This window comes from Telopea speciosissima, chromosome 2 (genome assembly GCF_018873765.1).
Source record: "Telopea speciosissima isolate NSW1024214 ecotype Mountain lineage chromosome 2, Tspe_v1, whole genome shotgun sequence".
Lineage (NCBI taxonomy): Eukaryota > Viridiplantae > Streptophyta > Magnoliopsida > Proteales > Proteaceae > Telopea > Telopea speciosissima.
In genome coordinates this window covers 67,362,173-67,384,690 of record NC_057917.1, presented here as the reverse complement: position 1 = coordinate 67,384,690, position 22,518 = coordinate 67,362,173, and the positions used below count along the sequence as shown (strand labels likewise).

Genomic DNA, 22,518 nt, shown 5'->3' with positions numbered 1-22,518 from the left:
CTCTTAGATGGTGCAAGGTTTGAGCGCAACATGGTGGTGAATCAAGGAGCAAGCAGCCGTGGCTGCAGGGAACTTCCCCCTTGTTACTGTTAAATGGTATAAACCAAATGAGTTGTAAATGGGAAATGAGCGTGAATATTGAAAGCAACCTTTTTTCTAAGTATATTATTATTATAAAGAAATTTAGCTGGCAGACGGTTACAAGCCTTGTTTATCACTGACATTCCAGGCCTTAAGTTTGACAATCTCATAGTTCTAAACCTTCTAAACTAGGAAACTTCCATATCCGCCTGATGAGGAATAATAATAATAATAGGGAAAAAGATCCCCACAACACCGGAGTGGGGAGGAATCTGCACAATCTCTCACATAATGACTGTTGATTGGGGAAATCTGACTTATGTCAGTGAGACACAGCCAGGCTTTTATTCATAATAGACTGAAAGTGGGTACAACCGTACAAGTACCAAAATAACCCTATGGCAATTCTACCCTTATACCCATATTACAACACTCCCCCACAAGTTGGGGCATAGATGTCACACATGCCCAACTTGCATATAATAGGATGAAAAACAGAACTACTAAGACCTTTGGTAAACACATCAGCCAATTGGTCTCCAAACTTAACAAAAGGAACACAAATAAGACCCAAGTCCAGCTTTTCCTTAATGAAGTAACATCAATCTTCACATGCTTCGTCAGGTCATGTTGAACTGGATTATGAGCAATTATAATGGCTGATTTGCTGTCACAATATACCATCATAGGAAGAGTAACAGGAACAGCCAGATCTGTTAAGAGATTTTTGAGCCACAAAAGTTCACAATTACCATGGGCCATAGCCCGAAACTTTGCTTCAGTGCTTGATCGAGCTACAACAGCCTGCTTCTTGCTTCTCCAAGTAACCAAATTTCCCCCAACGAACGTACCATAGCCAAATGTAGACCTACGGTCATTAGGAGAACCAGCCCAATCTGCATCTGTGAAAGCTCAACTCATAGATGATCATGAGGAGAGTAATGAACCCCTCGCCCTAGACCTGATTTCAGAAAACGAAGAATACAGAATACAGCTTCCATATGAAAGGAGTATGGATCATGAATATACTGACTTACCAAACTAACGGCATGAGCAATGTGCCAATGTCTGGCCGAGTGTGAGAGAGGTAAATTTACTTCCCAACTAGTCTCTGGTATTGTTCTTTATCCACTGGTTCACCATCTTTGCTTACAAGATGGGCATTAGCATCAAGAGGAGTATTTGCAGGCTTGCACCCCAATATACCAGTCTCTGATAGAAGATCAAGGATATATTTGCATTGGGATACGAAAATTCCTCTGGTAGATCGAGCAACTTGAATGCCAAGAAATAACGAAGCTTACCTAGATCTTTAATTTCAAATTCCTCGCCCAAATATTCATTGAGGTGAGAAATTTCAGTGGTATCAACACAAGCCTCACAAAAAAAATCACTCGAATTACATTGCTGAAATAAAGAAGGAAAACCCTAGTTAAAGTCCCCATGGGGTGATGACCTAAAAGCCTATGCCAATGTAGTAACTCAGATAAAGCAGGAGAAGAAGAATCCGTCTGATGAGCCTGACAAGAAGTAGTAGAAACTGAAGAGAGAACATCCTCAAGCGGATACAAACCACCTTGCTCTACCACAACCAATTGTTCTCCCTGTCACCAGATCTTGAAAAACACAATGAGAATGATAGAAGGTGATTTTACAATTCAAAATTTCCAGTAATACTACTAATGGATAAAAGATTAGTAGAAAAATTAGGGACTTGTAAAATTGAAGATAAAGATAAAGAACACAACGAATGAAACCCCTCTTAGAAACAGAGGAAATGGAACCATCAACAACCCGAACCATGTCTTTACCAGAACAGGAAGTACACTAAAAAAATAATCTTGATGAACTAGTCATGTGGTCAGTTGAAACAGAGTCACTGATCTAAGGATGGGACATAACTGATGCACAATGACCACTGAATGGGATACCTAACTAGGCAAGAATGGAGTCAAAAATGGCAGAAGACTGGGACGGTTCCAGCTTGGTCATCAAACGCCGAAGTGTAAGCATTTCGTCCTGGGAAAGAGAAGAACCAGCACTAGTAGGTGTAGTGTCAGAAGCCTGTGTGTGATGTGAATGGGACTGATTAGAACAAACTTTACCACAGCCCCGCCCAGTAAAGTCGGCAAGGCGGCCATGAAGCTTCCAACAAAATTCTTTGGTATGACACTCCTTACCACAATAGTCACATTTGACAGGTTCCTAATCAGAAGAAGAGGAATGATCACCTGTACAAGTAAGACCGCCGCGGGATTGTGACCCAGTACCAAAATAGAGAGTCGAGCGCTCTTTAGTAGGCTGTTGGGGCTGTAACATAGCAGTGCAACAGCTTTCCTCCAATTGAATCAGGGAGTATGATTGCTCCAAAGAAGGAAAGGGATCACGACTCAAAACTGAGCACAAATTTGATCATACTCAATGTTAAGACCAGCCAAAAAATCATAAAACCGGAGCTTACTCTCACATTTCTTAAAGTTGGTTGCATCAGTAGAACAAGTAGCCTGAAACTCTTCATAAAGTCTAACTCCTGCCACAGACTAGGTAATTCAGAATAATACTGTGACAGAGTGAGTTCCTTCTGCTTCATCTCATGAATTTTCTTGCACAACTCATAGACCTGGGAATAGGTATCCTGGGAAGCTTTCCAAATTTTAGCAGCAACATCCAAAAGAAGATAACCCCGAGCAATATGGGGCTGCATAGAGTTTTTGAGAAACGACATCAATTTATGAGAAACGACATCACCAACGAATTATCTAAACTCCACTTCTTCTGAGTAGAACCGGCAGTGGCAGGCTTCTTTGTCTCTCCCATGAGATACTCGGGATAACCACGGGAATCAATAGATAAGTAGCACAAACAAGACCATATTAAATAACTACTCCCATCTAGTTTGATGGAGCTCACAAGGAATGAAGGAAAATCACCATGACTCATCCCTTCAATTCCAATTGATGCAGTAGTAAGATCAAACATCGTTACCAGTCCAAGACGTACTCCAGGTGAGGAAGAAAGTCACCAAAAACAATCACAATCAAAAGCAGCCCCAACATGGGAGCATGAAGAAATCGATCTCACAGGGTTTTGAGATCGAGAACCAGGGTTTTGACCCTATGAGATCGACAACCAGGGATTGACCCTGTGTATAATCAGCAAGCATCCGGAGAATGATCTTGTAAAGTTGACATACAGAGTTGGCTCTGTGAAAATCGATAACCAAAAAGTAGGTATTGGTCCCTGTGAAGATCTTGAGAAGTCTCTTAGACCATAAGACCAAAAGCTTAGGGTGAAAAAGACCTAAGAGACATTAGAGTTCATGGATCAAGGACTCTCGGTGGTCTAGGAAAGCACACCGAGGGCTGTAGTGGTGATGGGATCAGTAGTTGATGAAGACGAGAAGAAGAAGAGAGAGAGGAGGTTGTAGACTAGAAAATCAAGCAGAGGAGAGAAAGTGAGCCATGAGAGAGAAGAGAGACTTACGATACCTTAGGGTTGGGATCCCCGCTCTGATACCATGTTGATTGGGAAAATCTGACTTATGTCAATGAGACACAACCAGGCTTTTATTTATAATAGGATGAAAGTGGGTACTAGTCCAAAATAACTCTATGACAATTCTACCCTTATACCCATATTACAACAATGACCCATGAGACCCACAATGACATTCTCTCTCCTCAATTAAGATGTGGGGCCCCTACTGAACGAATTCGACCCAGCCCTCTCATTGGTGCAGTTCCCACTCTGGCGCCATGGGAAACCTCTGCTCTTTTTTTTTTTTTTTTTTTGTGGTAAATGTGTTCTTATTATTAATAAACAACAACAGAAACAAAAAAGGAGAAGTTACACAGCCCATCAAGGCAAGCTTGCCTTGAGAGACCATCATTATTCAGCCACCTTGAGGACTCCTATGGTCAAACTGGCCATTTAGATAGGGAGTATACCCCTTGGGTTAGACACGTCTGAAGTTTCAAGTCCCCTCACCTCATGGTCCACCATGCAGTTTCAGCCATTGAACCGAAGTCTCTAGAGTTGAATTATTTTGTCACATGGAAAGCATTCCGTAAACTTCCCAGATGGAGAGATGTAATGTGGCAGATATTCTGGGCTGTCAAAGAAACCTCGATGATGATGATGACGACAATGAGATATGCTTAGGAGCAGAATTAGCATTGTTTGAGCTAATAAAAGGAGCAGTAAATAAAGTCTAATGAATTCTATTTGAGGGTGTCTTACTTTCCAATTTTGAATAGGAATGTTGGGGGTGTTGAAGTGTCTGTTTTTCTGTATCTGGCCAAAGGTAAAAAATGTTATTGGACTATTATTTTCAGCTTTAATGAACATAAGTGTTCTATCCGAAAGTCATAAATCAAGCAAGAAGAACATCATCTGCTTCTTTGCATCAAGAGGTGTCCTGGACCAACACAAATCTCAATGAACTTATTACTACCTATAAAATAATCTAGGATTCAATTTAATTCTGACTGGGACTTCTCTTTCCATGGCAAAGCGAAAACAAGCACTCGATTCTTGCATTGGTACTATATCCACAATGGTGTAACAAGGTAACATGTAGTATTTCTAAATGAATCAGATCGAGAGCACTCATATAAAAAATCTGTTAAAAGTACCATTCTGATTTGGCTTGTATAGCATCAATAGGTAAGCGGTGACCAAGCAATCTTCGCACAGCTAGAGCTTCAGAAGTACTTTCATCTGAGAGTCTCAAACATCTTGACCTTATGTCTCCAACAGCTGGACCACCTATAACATACACATCCAATTATTTTCTATTAAGCATGGTTATATGGACTTCTCTTCAAGCAATAGAAATGAATTGAAGAAAACTACTTGAACTAGAAAAATAAATAAAATGATAACCCACAACTTCCTAACATACCAAGCACTCGAACAATCTCAGCTGTACTTCCTCCATCATCAGAGACAGGGAGAACATGTGCAACGCTAGTTGTTAACTTTTTCAATTCTTCTACAACACCATTAAATGCAGTTCCACCTGAACCAATATCAAGCTAATTATAATGTGTTGCTTGCTCTTTGAAATAATAAATGGAATAAGAAAAAAAGGTACCAATTCCAACAGAAAAATTTAAGCCACATCTCAAATTCAGTTTCAAAAGATACTAGAACAGGATCAAATATTGAATACATTCCCACCAGCCAATTAGGTCTCAGCATGGCTTACACTATTTTGTTGTTTGTTACAAAGAATTTTCTAGCACTAGTTATTCCATTAACAAAGAGGGGAGGAGGAAGGGAGTTGAACACTACTTGCACAGTTCTGGTAAAGTATTAACATCTCCAATAAGATTATTTTACAAAACTTCAATGTCTTCAACCTTCAGATACACTCTCTGAAGCAGATCTCATCACAAGGGAAGAGGAGGAGGATCTGTGGCTGTAGGAGAGCTGATGCAAAGTCAAGGTTCTCTAACCACTACATGTCAAAGAGAAGGAATCAGCCCAAGGATAAGAACTGATGTGTCCCATCGGCTGCAGTACTTTTAGTTCAAGTTTGGACCAGTTTTGGGCATAAACAAACCCACGGTTCAGGCTAGGTTTGGTCCTTTTGGGCTATTTTAAGTTGTATTCTTTTCTTTTAGTACTGCTTCTAGATGAGTTGAGCAGGTACCCTACATTCCAGCCTTAGTTTCTATTTTTTAATCCTCTAGAATAGTTTCTATTTTGAAAAGAGATTAAAGTTGTAAGGGATTCCTCCAACCATACATAGAGGTTTCCTATTTAATTGGTCATTATGGGAGTTATAAACACGGTTCGAGGTCTCGCCGAGATCTCGGTATTTTCATGCAACGAGACGAAACCATCCACGAAATAAGAAATCAGCATAATCTTGACCGAAATTTCAATATGCTACAAAGCCGTCTTATATAAGTACCCATTCTCGATTTGTCTTGGTTGAAATTTCAACCTCCTCTCGGTGAACTCGACTGGTTTCAACAGTTTTTGAAGAACAACCCCCCCCCCCCCAATCAGTCTATGTAACAAACAATGTTAGATGTATGATTTATGAAATGGTTTATAATTTGATGTCTTTCCATTCCTATTGACTATTTAAGTTGTTTTACTTGAATTATATGTGTTCTAATACTAAAGATCAATAAATAAATAAAAAAAGGCGTACCCAGTGCACAAGGCTCCCGCCACTGCAGGATCTGGGGAGGGTCATAATGTACGCAGCCTTACCCCCACTTCGCGGAGAGGCTGTTTCCAAAGACTCGAACCCGTGAACACTTGGTCACAATGGAGCAACCTTACCGTTGCACCAAGGTCCACCCTCTTAGATCAGTAATTCAGTATATATATACAACATACACTACCAACCTAAGGCCCTAAGTCAAACTACCATTTTGGGTGTGTTTTTTAAAAACTAAGGGTTCCACTATGTTTATAGGGCCTAAAATAGGCTGTCCTGCAAGTTTCATGATCTAATTAGGTCATATGGCCGCCGAAACCAGGGGCTGAAATTTAAAATAAAAATAAAAAAGCATCATCTCGGACAAGATCTCGGTACCTCGTCGAGACAACTCAGTTTTTGGGCTGGTCAAAACCATGCCCAAGACCGAGACCTCGAACTTTGGTTGTAAATAAAATAGAGAGGCCATGGACCCTTCAATGATTTTGACAATTGAAGGCTCTATGCTACTAGTTTCTAGTAGTGACAATTCATTGGTTTCCTTTGGGTGTCCTGTGGCAGCAACTAATACCCTCAGTTTTTTTTCTTTTCCTTCTCTCTTTTAGTTTCTATTTTCTGTTTCTTCTTCTTACTTTGTTCCTTAGTTACTAATTTCATTCCCCGCTTTCTAATTTTGATTTCACTTGCTATTCTTCACAGTATTTGCTGTTTTCTGTTGTTACAAATCCTAAGTTTCTGGTTTTTGTTTTTAGCAACTTTCTATTTCATAACTCCTTGATTTCTTCCAATCTGACCATCAGATTCACTTCTAATTTGGACAAGTCACTCCTCACACCAAATAGGCCAACCGACCAGGATTGTTACCAGATTTGATCACCCTAATTCAGTTTGCTGGTTGTTTCTATTTTATGGGTAAAGGGCTTCGATTCTAGATACTATAGGCAATTGGTTCCCAACCTTTGGGCAATTTTTTAGCCATTACTCTCTCTTATCCTAATAGGCAGTAGGAAGGTGAAATAATGGCTCAAGAATTTTCATTATTCTTGAATTATAACAACATTACACTTTGCATTACACTGAAAGAAAAGAACCCAATAAAAAGTAGAAAAAAAAAATACAAGGTTTCAAAGATTCACTATGAACCACCACCATTGATCTCCAAGTGATGACTGGTTCACCCCTTCAAGTACCTTAAGACTACATCCCCAATCCAACAGCAATGAAACCAAGAGACCAAGAAAGGATTGTTTTGTTGGCGTTTCCTGCCCCTACTGGTCGAAGTAATTTTATCATGCCTGAGGTAGCAATTGGAGATCACTATTGTGAATAGATACCCTCATTGAAGGTGACTCTAAGATGGTGATTATTTGGCTAGAAGCTCATTCTAGTGGGCCTTGAACATAGTTGCTATTAGGAAGGCCAAGTCATGGGGAAGGGGGGTTGGATTGGAGGGTTCTGGGGTGGTAGACTCGTTGAACCCAAAAAAAAAATGTTAATTATGTAACTGACATCTCCTCTTTTTTGTACATGTATTCTTCTATATGGAAGGGGGAAGAATTTATTGACCGAATTCCTCTTCATAAGTTCTAGTGGATCAGTTCACTCAGCATTGCAGAATATATCACACAGTTGTAGACTTGTAGGGTGGATGGTTATCAGTTCAATAGTGGTTATGGTGATCAGGGCCAAAGTGACACAATGCCAATTGATCATATGACGAAGAAAAAGAAAACATTTTCTGCCCAATGGCCCCTCAGTGGTTCCACTGAACTTGGATGAAAATCATAGATCAGACATTTCTTCCAAATAAGGATGCAAAAAGAGCTAAGAGACGCACAATAAGAAAACCAAATGTACTGTACTTGCATTGAAGAACATCACTTTGCAGTCGTAGTCTCCATAGATTTCAATTCTCCATTTACTGTTTCATTTATAACTCAATTCAAAGAGGTGAGGAGGTCAGAGATCCGCAATAGAAGAAGATCAAATTTATCGTACTTGCATTGAACAACACCATCAGGATTGTAAATGGCTGTTTAGAGATTTCATTTCTCCTATCTATTCCATCGATAATTTAAATTTATTTCGTTTTCTTTTCCTATTTTCACCATATTATCGATTCACATTCGCCTAGTTCGTACTGCATTCAAAAAGCCAGAAATCAAGTCGAGGTTAAAGATGGGAAGTTCAGACCTGAGAAAACAAGTAAAGAAGGCTGCTTGGGATTCGCAGAGGAGAGAGCATGGATAGCTGAGGAGCGCGGCGTAGCCATGATGAGGGATCTGGAAATGGAAGAGACCTTGGAACCAAATGGAACAACTGGAACAGTTGACGCCTTACATAACGCGCGACTCAAACAACCGTCCCCCATACTCCCGCGAAAGCTCATTAACAACCACCCGAAAGAGATCCTCCACTGTCCGCCGTAAAAAGTATACGGCAACCACTGAACCAAGTGTCCTCGGATTTCTTAAATGACGAGATTGCCCTTTCCAATGGTCACGCAGGGTTGCAAGTTTGGCCTGGCGACCCAAGCCCATCCTGAGCGCGACAGGGCCTCGGTTGGCCAGGGATGAGATTTCCAAGTCTGAGGTCAGGGCGTGCCTGGGCTAAGGTCTCAGTTTGAGCCCGGCCCAACCCGGCCTCTATATATGGGAAAAAAAACGCTATCTGATCACGTGCGGTGTGAGCCCCCATGCCCAGACAAAGGGTCGTGCCAAATATTTCCACCTTTCCATGGGGGCATCACAGTCATTTCATGCAACCTGTTTTTGGGCATAGGGGTTGCACACCACATGTACTAGACAGCATTCTTTCTCCCATATAATATTTAAATATAGGGCAAGAGATCGTTGTCTGGCCACATAGCATATGCACCAGTTCAAGGGGACAATGAGAGCATGCAGGAGCATTAGTCTAGAAGCCTATAAAACCCCTGGTTATGATGGCTTCCCAATTGTGTTTTATAAACATTAATAGGAGATTATCAAGAGTGATGTTGTGGATTTGGTGTGAAATTTTTTTCATACGGGCACTCTCTCATTTGGTGTGAATCATAATCTTATTACCCTTGTCCCAATAAAGGAAAATCCCTATTTGGTCGATGATTTTTTGCCCCTATTAGTTTGTGTGCGGTTTTGTACAAAATAGTGGCTAAATTATTGGATAACCACTTGAAGTTTTTGTTGAAACAATTTATATCCCCATTTCAATCTGCTTTTATCCTTGGCCGACATATTGCTGATAATATTATTATAGCCTAGGAGATCTTTCACTACTTGTTTCATAATAAAGGAGGGGGGGAGGGAATAGGTTACTTGGCTCTAAAGCTGGACATGTCTAAACCTTATGACATGCTTGAATGGGGATATATTAGAGCTATTTTTTGAATTTCTAGGCTTTAGTCCTTTATGGTGTGATCTAATTGGTCACTTAATATCGTCGGGTTCTTTTTCTATAAAGCTAAATGGTAGTTGTTTTGGTTCTTTTGATCCCTCTCGAGGCATTCAACAAAGTTGTTTGTTAAACCCATATGTTTTTATTAAAGCCTAGTAGGGCTTTCACGTCTTCTTCAAGTTTATAGGGACAAATATGTTTCGAGATATTAAGATTGCTCACGGCTCCCGAAAACCTTCATCTATGTTTTGCGAATGATACTTTTCTTTTTTTGTCGTGCTACTACTGATGATTCTTGACTTTGAAATCTATTATTGATTTGTTTTCTCATTTATCTGGTCAACAAATTAATTATAATAAATGTGGGGTCTAATTTAGTCGTAATGTCCCCTCTGATGTTAGGAAGTCTTTGTCTTGTTTGTTAAGGGTTAATGAGATGGCTCATGACACTCTTTATATGGGTACTAATCTCTTTCATTCTCGTTCCAAGGTCAAGGATTTATCTACTTTAGTTTGAAGACTGTTTGGAAAGTCATTCATCTTGTGCTGGTAGACTGATCTTAATTCAGTCGGTGGTGTCTGCTATTCCATCTGAACGGTTGTGAGTTGTTCATGTATGCTCACGTGCATGAACATTCCCTGCACTTAATTTGGCCTTATTAACTAAAGTAGCTTGGTGTCTCTTGATAAACCCTGATAGTCTATGGCTTCTGTTCTAAAATCCAAGTACTTTCCATCAAGGAATCATCTTGATGATAGAGTTATACACAAACAGGGTCATGGAATTGGAATAGCATTGCCAGTGTCCTCCCAATGCTGAAAAGCTTGGTTTGTGTTCGTATCTGCAATGGCAGAAATACCATAATTTGGACTGATCCCTGGAATGCAGGTTTGGATTCATTCACTGTTTCTGGAATCTTGTGTTCTTAATAATGTCTATACTATTGTCTCAGATCTGATTTGTGGCTGTCATGGAATTTTAGTCTTATGAGAAAGAAAATACTACCTGAGCGCGTGCAGTACGTTGCCCCTTTGCCCAGACATAGGGGTGCAAAAAATGACCACCTCAACCCCATGGAAAGGCAGAAAAATTCAGGGGATGCGGCAGTCATTTCACGTGCTCCTTTGTCTGGGCATAGGGGCCGCACGCACCCAAATAGCGTTCTTTCTCTTTAGTATTATTTATAATTTGTTTTCATGTTTTTATTACCTCAACCATTGTTAAAAAATTGTTGCATCCCGCCTTAGTAATTGATTGAGGGATATACTGGGAGGAGTATTATTTCTTGTGAACTTAGGCGTTAGTGGACTTTCTTGCATTCATCCAAAGTTTAAAATTTTTGGTTGTAGATTGTTTCGAAATGGCTTACCTACAAAAGGTAGAATTGCAATCTGATCTTTAGACAATTTATTATGTGTTTTCTTTAAGCAGGAGGTTGAAGGTAATTAGCATCTGTTTTTGCCATGTCCGTTCACCAAAAGAATTTGGGCTATGGGGATGTTGGGGGTTCGTACGGAGATACTGTACCACACACACACAAATGATGACAAGTATAGGCAGCATTTGAGATGAGCATGAAGACAGATAAGGTCTTGTCTTCTTCAGGAGCAATGGTATTACAATCAAACTCAACTGATCATGCATGACTCCTACATGGATTCGCTTCCATGATCCATTATTGGCATAGTTGAGAAGACGATCCAAGAGATGAGAACACTAGTTAAAAGCTTCGAACATTAGAAGGCTCTTGCAATATCATAAAGATGCCCACCCAACATCATACACATCAAGGCAAGGGAAGCTATTAACAGAAGAGCAGAGGAAGCATCCACATGTTTATGGAGTCTACAACCACTAGTGCCTTCCTGGGCTATACTAGAGCATGATAATTTGCTTATATACCAAGAATACAGTTTACCAAACCCTACAGTATATAAATAAGAAATCCTTGCAACAATGTTCAAAGACCACTCTGTACCAGACTACCAGCCCATGCATAGTACTCGAAGACTAATTTGCAAATTACCATCTTCTCCGTATTAGTGGAACAGGGGGGTGGGGAATTAATTCAATTTCAATGCCATTAAACATATAATTCACCCAAACAGTTTTTTTGATTAGGAAATGAAAAAAGCCCACCAGCTAGAGTAGCTTAGCAACAAAGCATTGATCAAGCAAAATTACCACAGCTCTAAAACAATAGGCAACAACAAAGATTTGACTGCAGATAAAGAGTCTGAGCAGCAAATCCTGCCCTATAGAAAACATTTCATAGCTACCAGTTCTGCACCCCAACCACCGGAGGTTGTTGCAATTTTATGGAAGATCAATAAACTCTAATTCCTCACTAGACCTAATGGATTTACTGCCTACTTTCTTTCCCCTACCACAGTTCAACATTCTGTACTTGGAAATGGCACTTTGGCCACAATTATTAATGTTGACCGGCATCATCTTCATAACCTTAATTTTGACAGATGGCTGCAGAACCAGTGGTGTTGCTTGGTTATTTACAGCATATTTCCCATTTTATCTACAGAATTTCCCACTCAGAATCACAACAATCATGAATTGGCAATTTCTTTGATTCCAACCCCTCAGCGAGAGTGGATATTTGGGAACTTCCTGCTTTTTCATTGTTGGTACCTGTATCAATGTCTCCACACAAAAGTGCTAGCCGCTCATACTCTTGTTTCTTTCCTGATCTCATCCTTGAAGCAAAAGCATCACGGAGTTTTTTCTGGAGAAAGGAAAATATTACCAGTTGTAGGCATATCTGTAGGTTTGTGCGTTTGTGTGCGCATGCATGCATCATACATATAGTGGGGCGGCGGGGAGGGGGAGAGTGTGTCCTGTACCTTGTATGATCTGTTCTTGACTGTCCTCTGGGAGGCAAGGTGAAGTTCATTGATATCCACCAACACACAACTTTCGTCAAGCTTCACACGATGACATGCATCAATGGTTTCCTCATCTGACCTGGCAGCACCATTGCCTTCAGCCATTTCCTCTACATTGTAGCCATCTGATGTTCCTGTCACAGCTTGACTTAGTCAATACATCCCAAAATAACAAAACCATAAAAGCTGCATCGAGAAATGACATCACTGATACAAGCTTAGAGATTAACCGCAGCAAAAGTCATTTGCAATTAAAGCACAGGAGAAACAGTGAGAAATATAAAGAGAAGCACTAGAACAGAAAGAAAATTCTGGGGGCTGGTGGAAGGTTTGTGTTTCTTTGAAACCTTTACCATTGTCCGGAAGGGGCAGGATAGCATCTAATTCAGCACAATCATTGTATTGTTTTCTTCCATTACCACACATTGAAGATATTGTCTTCAAAGTTTTGGAATTGTCTGCACAAGCCAAAGTTAACAGAGTTAAATAATAGACGCTAAGAAACGAATAAACACAATGCAGGACAAGGATCGTCACCCTTAAATTCAATCAGTGGAATGCTTCCGGAAGGAGTCAGTCCAATTCCTGCTTCATTTTTTAAGAATGAAGCTGGAAGAACCAAAGATGCTGAAGAAGCAGATGAATCATCAGAAATACACACTGTTGCATCAAAAAGCTCATTACAAATCTTCCCCGCTCCTTGGGTGGAATTACATTGTGCAACATCAACTGAATTGAGGGTTGACACTGTAGTTGTCATATTACATGTTCTGTCATTATTTTCATTGTGGAGTCCAGTTAACAATGATGCCCCACTGAAATCATTCCCCGAAGGAGCAATTACTTTCAAAACCTTGGGAGAAGACAGCTTATCCTCTACAGTAAATTCTTCAACCCCAAGCTCTATAGTTAAGTCAGAACCTGTTCCTTTAATGGGATCTTCAAAAGATGGAGGCAAATGGCTTATATTTTGGAATACCCTGAAAGATGATCCACGACTCAAATTTTTGCCATTAGGAGAAACTTTTTCCAATTCCTTGACCGGAGGTGACTCGTCCATAGGATTTTCTCTGATACCTTCCTTTGGCTTCTCAGGATCTTCAGAACACGGAGGCAAATGGCTTATATTTGGGAATACCCTAAAAGATGATCCACGACTCAAATTTTCCCCAGCAGGAGCAACTTTTTCCAATTCCTTGACCAGAGGTGACTCCTCTATAGGATTTTCACCGATACCTTCCTTTAGCGCCTCAGGATCTTCAAAAGGAGGCAAATGGTTTATATTTGGGAATACCCTGAAAGACGATCCACAACTCAAATATTCCCCATCAGGAGCAACTTTTTCCAATTCCTTGACAGGAGGTGACTCTATAGGATATTCATCGATACATTCCTTTGGCTTCTCAGGATCTTCAGAAGATGGAGGCAAATGGCTTATATTTGGGAATACCCTGAAAGATGATCCACGACTCAAATTTTTCCCATCAGGAGCAACTTTTTCCAATTTCTTGACCGGAGGTGACTCCTCTATAAGATTTTCATCGATGCCTTCCTTAGGCTTCTCAAGATCTTCATAGGATGGAGGGAGAAAATCTTCCATGAGTTCAGAATAAAACTTTTTAACACTTACACCAACCGACTGCACCTGATTTTCAACATATTTAGTTGTTTCCTGACCAAGAAAGCAATTCAACCTATTGTTAGGAATCAAGGGCAAGCCACCAATACTATAGTGCAGACAATGAGAATCTACATCACATGGCACACATCCATGCGTGCATAAAGAGGGTTTCTCATTCAAGAAAAAAGACAAAAGTGGCAAAGGAGAATTTTGTTGCCAGAAGAATATGCCTAGGGCTTTTTTATAACCTTTTTTGTGTGTGTGTGTGTTGCATGTGTGTCGGTTGGGGGGAGGAGTAGTAGATACATACCTGGCACACAATATCTTCCACTTCCAAGCACATAGCTTCAAACTTCTGATACAAGTTCCCAACCCAAGTTATACCTTTACGTTTTGAATCCATGTTGGACATAATTACACCTCAGTGATATAGGGTCTCAAACTTCCTCCACCTTCCTGGATATATAACACTGGCCAATTTCTTCAATGCTTTCTCCAACATGGTGACATTCCTTCCCTGCTGACATTAGAAGAAAGTGTGTCAAGACTTGCATGGAATAGATGTTCTAACGGCCAGGTTAAGAGTAACACTCAAATGAGGATACAGGCCAGAGTTTGTTCAAAATATAGGTCAGGCCCAGGTTCAAGGTATTCAAAATCTATCTAAACTAAAGGCTAAGTCTGGCAAATTATAAACCCAAAAAAGTTATCCACCCAACAAATTTGAGCGATTGAATCCCCCAGTGTGCAATGCCTTATTTTCACAAAAGGCACCCCACAATACAGAGTAAGAGCTCAGAGCAATCATGTACGACTCATAAATTGTCAAGAGTGCATTTGGCCAGAAACAGTTTCCTGGCTGCTGAAAAGTCCATTGCAAGTTGTAGACAGCCTGGCTTTGTTAACGTTCTCACATAAGCTCAAGTTTCAGGCTGCTTCATGGCAGGGTGGTGGTGTTCAACAACAATAAAACAAAGTCAACGTCATCAGAGGTCCTTAAGAATATCAGTAGGGGCACCCCAAAATAAACAACATAAGAAATGCTAACTGGCTAACTAAAGCTCAAGTACTTTGATTATCAGAGCTTAATCTAAAGTAATTTGAAGGAATGCCTAACTGGCTCAATTCAAATCCATATTTCTGTTGATTAAGCTCCATAATCAAAAGAAATTAGACGCTGGAGTTGTTAAAGATTTCAGGAGAAAAATGTTTAAAGGTAAAGCTGAGATTGGCTCATGGCCTATTAGGTGCCTAACTTTAAATATAACTAGAAAGCACAACAAAGACAAGATGCTCATCAAATAAATCATGAATTATCAAAACTGACCCATCAACAAACAGTTGGCATTTTGCTATTAGAGGTTTGCCCCATCAATAGGAAGTTAGTAACCCTAAAAATTATCAGAACTTCAACACTAAATGATGTAAGACACTGGCTATGACACTTACTCCATTAGATCTACTTTTGGTATCCACATACTATCCTTTTTTATTCTTGGGGGCAGTCAAGGAGAAAAGTTCAAAGATTCTGGTGACCTTAATAGGCTGCAACCATAAAAGACTGATTTCGAACTCCAAAATGAACCCATGAATGATGTGCAAACAGTCTCAGTCATTCTAAGATGGTGTTGGTATACTTCCATCAGCACTGTTATGTTGCAAGTATCTCTATGAGTTCAGGGAACTTTTATATGATTGTCTAATTTAGGAATCCACCAAAAATTAGTTTTTTTGTGATAGCTTCAGAATAGGAAGAAGGTTTATTGAGTACTTCAATGAGTAAATCCTCATTCTTTGTTCCAAGGACAGATGTTGCCATGCCATGTTAAACCATCAGACTTCAGCACAATCAATGAAATATGCCATAGCATATGGAATTATGGATACGGGATATTTATAAGTCTCTAACATAAGGAGATATCATATATAACACCTCTAATGTGCACATAGGAGGATAACGAAATTTGAATATTGGGCAAAGCTATAAAAATTGTACATTCTACTCAAGAATCATGGGAAAGATTCTGGTGAAAAGTGTGGTTCTGACTCCAATCAAACATCATTGTTCAATTAATCTATCTATATCTGCACAGTTGTCCAATTCTAATGGCAGCCACTCCAATTCAAAAATGCCGCAGGTTTGGACTGGCCAAGTGCAAACAGTAAATGGCAAGCTTTTGGAGTAAAAATGTGATGCAGTGTTGTGCAACAAAAGATTAAGTGATGGAACTACTCTAGAATATGGTGATAAATTTCATTAACGACAAAGGAACAACCTCATATATGCCCAGGAAAGAAACAGCCCAAAGACCAAGCAGCCAAAATTTTGGGCCACTAAATACTGTAGTGGTTAGATGCTTGTCCTAGATATTCCATGATAATGTTTCTAATGCTCTCCCAAGTCTCAACAGCAATAACTGGAAACATGACACCTTCTACACTGGGATTTCCACTACCTCAGACCTCCCATCTTTCACTTTCTAAACCACCCCCCCCCCCAAAAAAAAAAAAAAAACAAATATGAAGAGAGAGACGGAGTGAAGGAAACAAGGATTAATCATCAAGACTTCATAACAGAAAACCCAACTCATCCCATGTCAATTTAGATTAAATAAAACCAAACGCAATGCTGGAGAGCAAAATTCTCAGGCTCCATCAACCCCTTTCTCAATTTTTTTCCCCTGCAACTTCGAATTCACTATTGTAGATAACCTAGAATAAGATACTCCTCCAAATTTATTGGGTTAGAGTATAAGTCAAAACTAAACATGTAAGCATAATCCAAGCCTATCTCTCTACTAGCCGTTCAAAGAATAACCATGATAACCAGAATCGGACGTTAGCAACTGGTTTGCAACAAGTATAAGCGAACCATCCCCCAATCCACCCACCAATCCCCACCCCCCAAACCCCGTAGCGCCTCTCGGTGGAAGACGTAGGGGTAGAGAAGAGAAGAAGCTTAACAAAGTAAAACAACAAACAAAAAACCCAGTTCCTGATCACCGGAAGAAAGAAAAACCACCTCCAAGGAACAAAGACGGAAAGCTAAATTCTTTCATAAAACCGGAAAATAACAGGAAAATAGAAGTAGATAACAAAGGTTCAGGCAACTTACATAGTCTGATAATCGAAACCCAGAAAGAAAAAAGCTTAACAAATCGATGATAAATCACAAGAAGACTCGGAAAAGATTCTGAAGAACAGAACTCAGGAAAAAACAAAATAAAGCAGGGACATTTTTCAGAGTCCAACAAAAAGTGGTACACTACGGAAAGTAAAATTGGAATTGTCATCGATAATCAATTTATGGAGAAAAAAAAAAAAAGAAACCGGAAAGAAGGGCAATAGTATCAGAGGGGTCCACCAGGCACAAGGATATGCGGCTTAGAGTTTTTGAGTAAGCCAACAAGTCTAATTAAATATTGTTTATCGTATGGGCAGGGCAAGGGCAACAAAGTAAATCCCTTTTAATTTAAAGTTTAAAAGAGATTAGGATTTTTGGTTTAAGCTTTAGACAAACATCTCCTCCTTTTTAGACGGGTGCACTTATCGGCGTATGCTTATTGTTTAAGGCGTACACGTGATTTCCGCTTCAAAATTTTTGTAATTTCAGTCCTAACCATGGAAGCAAGCTACTAGCCACCCTTCAAGCTACCTCTTTCGAAATGCTTTGTGGCCCTTGAGCCTATTAAGCCTTGACATGTGTCAATTTAAAGCCTCATTGCCTAATGTGGTAATTACCAACACGTACACACCCAAGCTGTGCAATGTTATAATTCCTATTGGACCAATTAAAACAATTTTCAAAATTGTTTGTAAAAATAAATATTAATAAATAGGGAAAATGATCTCTACTTGGTGGTGTTTCCGCCTTTTCATAAGGCACCATGAAATGAGGGTTCTGTTCCTTGGGTAGATACTCAAACGTGCTTCTCCCCCCAGTGGCCTAGATGCTTGTGTAGAGACCATGCGATCAAGTAGAGATCTCTTGTCCAAATAAATTTTAAATATTTCATAAATAATTTATGAAAATGCCAAAAGATCTAGATTTGCATCCAATCAATTACAAAAATTTTCTCTTCAACTGACAATAACACACATGTGAAACTCTCGTATAATCTAATTTAATGTACATGCCACTCGCATTTATGCCTTGAAATCTCCATTCATAAGTACACATAATGTGACGACTATATACATGAGGTGTCCAACCCAACATCTTAGGTTCACACCCCAAGATTTAAGGCTTGGGATTGGTATCACTTATCCTTATCTACGTGAGTTTAATGACATATTCTTTATATGAAAAGTTTAATGGCAATTTTTATTATCCGAAACAATTTAAAAGAGAGAATAACATTTGACTCTTTTCTTGGGCCATTGGTGGCCAAATTTAATGGGTCAACTCCAGCAGAAAAATCACCTCGAAGCCTTGAACCCAAGAAAACTCTCATGTTTTTAGGACATCATTTTTATTGAAGAATTGAATATTTCTTTCTATTTTTTATCAAAATTTCTTTTTTCATTGAAGATTGAAATTTGTTTCACTAGAGTTTCAAAAAATTCCCAAGAAAAACCAAAAACCATATATTGCTTGTGAGTTCTGACCCCCCAAAAGGCCCAAACCCTTACCCAAAAACCAGCAAACATTTATGATGATGACTGCATAATCATAATTGGTAGGTCAAAAATGGTGTGTAAGTTAGAAGTACGTCCAAGACAGTTTCTTATTATTGTCCTCTTCTCTTCTGCCACTGACATATTTTGTTGCCTCCATCACAGATCCAATCCTCTATTGCCGAGCTGTCCGGCAGGGTCTTGCTGTCCAGACACGATATTGCTCGCAAAGATTGCCTTATTTTCACTCGAACAAGGCGTTTGGGCAGGGGTAAGGCAAACATTGCGTGTAGCACCATGTCTGGGCAGCACGATCCTACCGGGCAGCTCGGTAGTAGAGGGTCCAAATTCCTCCATCACTCATCCCTCCCATCTTAGCCTTACAATGTGGATCTCTCACTTTTTGGAAGCACACACATTATAAGTCTAATTGAGGCATTTTTTGGTGGGTTTTGTTGATTCTTCTCATAACCATGCTTTGTTAGAGACAATTTTTTGTTGTAATTCTTCTCATAACCATGTTTAATTTTCAAGACTCTCCCTCTCCCTCTCCCTCTCTAGCTTTTTATTTGAGTGATGAATGAATGGAAGTGAGTCCAATTTATCTTGTGGAGAAAACAATATTATGTATTCATATGCTATTAGTGGCAAACCTAGAATGAATCATTTCTTCTCTAGATGACTTCTTATTAATTAATTATTGTTCAAAACATCACCAACAAAATTTCCCTTTTTTTAACACTTATTTTTTAGTTTCTCATGAATTAGAATCTTAAAATCTTACAATTAACGCGTCGCACTTGTTTATTTGCCAAACCAGCTGAAGACGTGAATAAATTCATGAAGGGCAAGAAGGAAGGAAGGGAAATGAAGCAAGCATAGTCATGTGTTTAATAGACATGTTTTAAGAAGAGTAGTCATGATGACTTGACCGTTATGGTCATCTAAGCAGGTTGTTGTATAGTTTAAGAGAAAAAAAAGCCTGTCCAGGAGTATGGCACACATGTAGTCATTGACAAGGGAGGACCAGAAGGCACGGTGGTCATTTCACTTGCCTTGTGGTCAGGCGCGTGGACCATGCTCCCCCAAAGTTTATATGTTTATAAAGGAAAAAGTTCACCTAAGTAGCTAGTTTGGAAGAAAAAAAATATCTCCAAAATGGATTCTTCGTATTTTCCACATGGAAAAGTGATGTGGCAGCTCCGTCCATTGAATATTTAGAAGATGGTGTGAATTTTGATCACATGTCAAATTTTGAAGTCTAATTCAATCAAATAATGTCACATGAATTGTCATGCATGCCTATGATTACTTGAACCACTATTGTACACTGTTTACCCCCTCCCCCACCCCGCCCCCCCCAAAAAAAAAAATAATAAAAACACTACTATATACTTTTCATGGTCCTAATTTTACAAAGCTCTTCTACTAATTTTTTTTTTCAAAGCTCTAATCTATAGTAATTACTCTTGAGAATGATATGATGGAAAATCACTTTCAAATTATTTTTTTACCTTTAAATTAAAAAAAAATTGGATTAAAATAAGAAATAATTAAGAGAAGATTTCATATTCTAAATTAATACAACCACAGAGGTGTCATTTAGACAAACAATCCATGTAATTTATGAGCATTTTTTTAAAAAATTTTTGCACCAATTTTGATAATTTATTCTTTTTCTTTTTTTTTATCAAGAGTTTTGATAATTTATTCAAGGGAGTGGAGTTTTGATAATTTATTCAAGGGAGCTACGTGGCCACTTTAGACATTGCACCTTTGATCACCACGTGCGGGAAACCAATTCATGTGTTGACTTCTTGGCTGGGTTTCTTAATTCTTGTCAAGAGCTATATTTTTGTGTTGATAGCCTCCCAGAAGGCCTTTCCGTTAACATAAGGAATGATGCTAATGGGAAGAAATATTACCAGGTGTAACATCCGCTCCCTCTATTAATCTAATATAAGATCTCCCTTTTTGCAAAAAAATAAAAAAACTGCCACGTAGCATTGGCCATACCCAATAATAAATCCATGAAGATGATAGATACGCGCCTGACTTAAAAATTCTTCCAAATGAAGGCTCTCCCTCTCTTGTGGTTCTCAAAAAAGGTAACAAGTGCAGAAAATAGAAAGTAAAGGATGCCCACGAATAATCTATGCGAGTTTTATGTGACCCCTCCCTTTATCTCTTTTGTTTTTCTTATTTTTATCACAGCGAGAGCTAAGGAGTATAAGAAGTGCACGGTTGCTTTTAACCCATTATCCGATATGATCCAATTACAATCCAAACAAATGGAGAAGGATATTTCAGACTTTCAACAATAAGGGCTAGTCATAACTCTCCCCAAGAGTTAAAAGCAAAACCACCATTGATACAGTGAAGAAAACTAATCCACTGACAGATACACAAGCTATTAGATTTTGTTTTAATCGGTTATAACTTAGAAGGGCAATGTTCTCTTCACCTCAGTGCACGGGGCACAGTCTGCACCCAAACAACCAACACCCATATGTCTGCGCACAGCCTGCACCCCCAATGTAAAAAACATTTTCCCAAACTTATAATACCTAACCCCTTAATGTATTTGATGCTACCTCGGGTGCATTGACATTCATAATAGTACATATCTTTAAATGGATTTTCTTTTTTTTTTTCTTTTTTCTTTTTTGTGGTTGAATTCTTATGGATCAAGTTTTCCTTAATCCACAGTGAATGAGAATCTTCATCGTGAAAACCCTTCAAAGGTTTATGAACCCCTAGGATGCTTTGGTGAAACTTTTTCTATTTTTATTGGCACCCCCCCCCCCCCCTCTTAATGTCAAATAATTTATAATTTTTTTTTTTTTTATCATCTTAAAATATGAACTCTTTTTAGTGGGGTTAAAAATCTGAATGGTCCACTTTTCCTTATAGTAGAACAAATGCACCCAAGTCTAACCACCAACAAACTGAACTATACCCCTTACGGGTTTATCATTTATTTTGTTCAATGCCAATTCAATGTGCATCTGATATTCTAGATCCCATTTACTATATTTTTTCATTTTAAAGGGTACCATAAGATACCAAAAACAGTAAAATATACTCAGATTCCAATTCCAAATATACAAAGTAATATGGAATTCCTGGCACAGATTAAAAAGATACTTTTTAACATTTTATTATCTTTTTAAAAAATATATATATACATTTTACATTTTAACTGTTTTGTAAAATGAATAAATAATTCTAAATAAACCAAGGAACTATTAAAAAAAAAAAAAAAAAACCAAAGGTTTTGTTTACTTTTTTTTTGGACAAAATAATCACAAGAATTACCCTTTTGACTTTGTGGGAGGAGGTGACTTTCACATAATCGTCCAAGCAAAGACTCTTTTTTATCCCAATTCTCTATCCAATAGATGACGCAATGTGAGAAACTATTTTTTAAACAACATTATCTTTATTTTATTTTATTTTTTTTTTGGATATTAGACATTTACTTTGAAAGATAAGGTTTTTATAGTCTTAAATCAATATGACAAAAGGTTTGATGTACATCGTGCACGGTCCTGTATCCCCTCTCACAAGAAGACGAGAAATGATAAAAAAAAAATAGAAACCCCATTTTATTTGATGAATTCATAATCCCTTCCCTATCATACAGCCGTGCATGAAAACCTCCCCAATTAATATTTATCACATATGATACAATATGCTCGATGGCATTGGAAAACCCAAATCA

At 38.7% G+C, this 22,518-nt stretch overlaps 2 protein-coding genes and 1 long non-coding RNA gene across 6 annotated transcripts in view; 1 reads left to right on the top strand and 2 right to left on the bottom strand.

Moving 5' to 3' along the window:
- LOC122649932 (uncharacterized protein YNL011C) overlaps window positions 1-8,678 on the bottom strand; it is a 51,228-nt gene extending 42,550 nt beyond the window's left edge. For 2 of the 3 annotated variants that reach the window (XM_043843198.1, XM_043843197.1), the window contains exons 1-3: window positions 8,453-8,676; window positions 4,985-5,101; window positions 4,716-4,848 (exon numbers count right to left, since the gene is read on the bottom strand). In XM_043843198.1, coding sequence (XP_043699133.1) covers window positions 4,716-4,848; window positions 4,985-5,101; window positions 8,453-8,648 — 446 coding nt within the window. In that variant the 5' untranslated portion in view covers window positions 8,649-8,676. Of the gene's footprint in view, window positions 1-4,715; window positions 4,849-4,984; window positions 5,102-8,452 lie in introns of all 3 variants that reach the window. The other variant, XM_043843199.1, reaches the window with a different exon arrangement.
- Window positions 149-15,402, top strand: LOC122649937. The gene is made up of 3 exons (XR_006331346.1): window positions 149-160; window positions 9,384-9,386; window positions 15,260-15,402. It is a non-coding gene; the product is annotated as an uncharacterized LOC122649937 (long non-coding RNA).
- On the bottom strand, window positions 11,852-17,375 carry LOC122649931. Of its 2 annotated transcripts, XM_043843195.1 has the most exons (7): window positions 17,295-17,375; window positions 14,488-14,694; window positions 13,946-14,228; window positions 13,094-13,792; window positions 12,910-13,014; window positions 12,515-12,690; window positions 11,852-12,396 (listed from the first exon to the last, which is right to left on the bottom strand). In XM_043843195.1, exons 2-7 carry the CDS (start codon window positions 14,587-14,589, stop codon window positions 12,190-12,192), a joined length of 1,572 nt encoding a protein of 523 aa, XP_043699130.1. In that variant the 5' UTR covers window positions 14,590-14,694; window positions 17,295-17,375; the 3' UTR covers window positions 11,852-12,189. The 2 variants fall into 2 exon arrangements, with proteins under 2 accessions (XP_043699130.1, XP_043699131.1); XM_043843196.1 differs by lacking the exon at window positions 17,295-17,375 and having other exon boundaries at window positions 14,488-14,707.
- Between the last annotated feature and the right edge of the window lie 5,143 nt (window positions 17,376-22,518).

Bases quoted from the DNA above. Each gene is read 5' to 3' on its own strand.
- LOC122649931 (XM_043843195.1), bottom strand. From the start codon at position 14,589: ATGTCCAACATGGATTCAAAACGTAAAGGTATAACTTGGGTTGGGAAC. The intron at 14,229-14,487 runs GTATGTATCTAC...TTTCTTGGTCAG, and splicing joins TGGAAGATATTGTGTGCCAG to GAAACAACTAAATATGTTGA. The intron at 13,793-13,945 runs GTATCGATGAAT...CGCTAAAGGAAG, and splicing joins TCCTGAGAAGCCAAAGGAAT to GTATCGGTGAAAATCCTATA.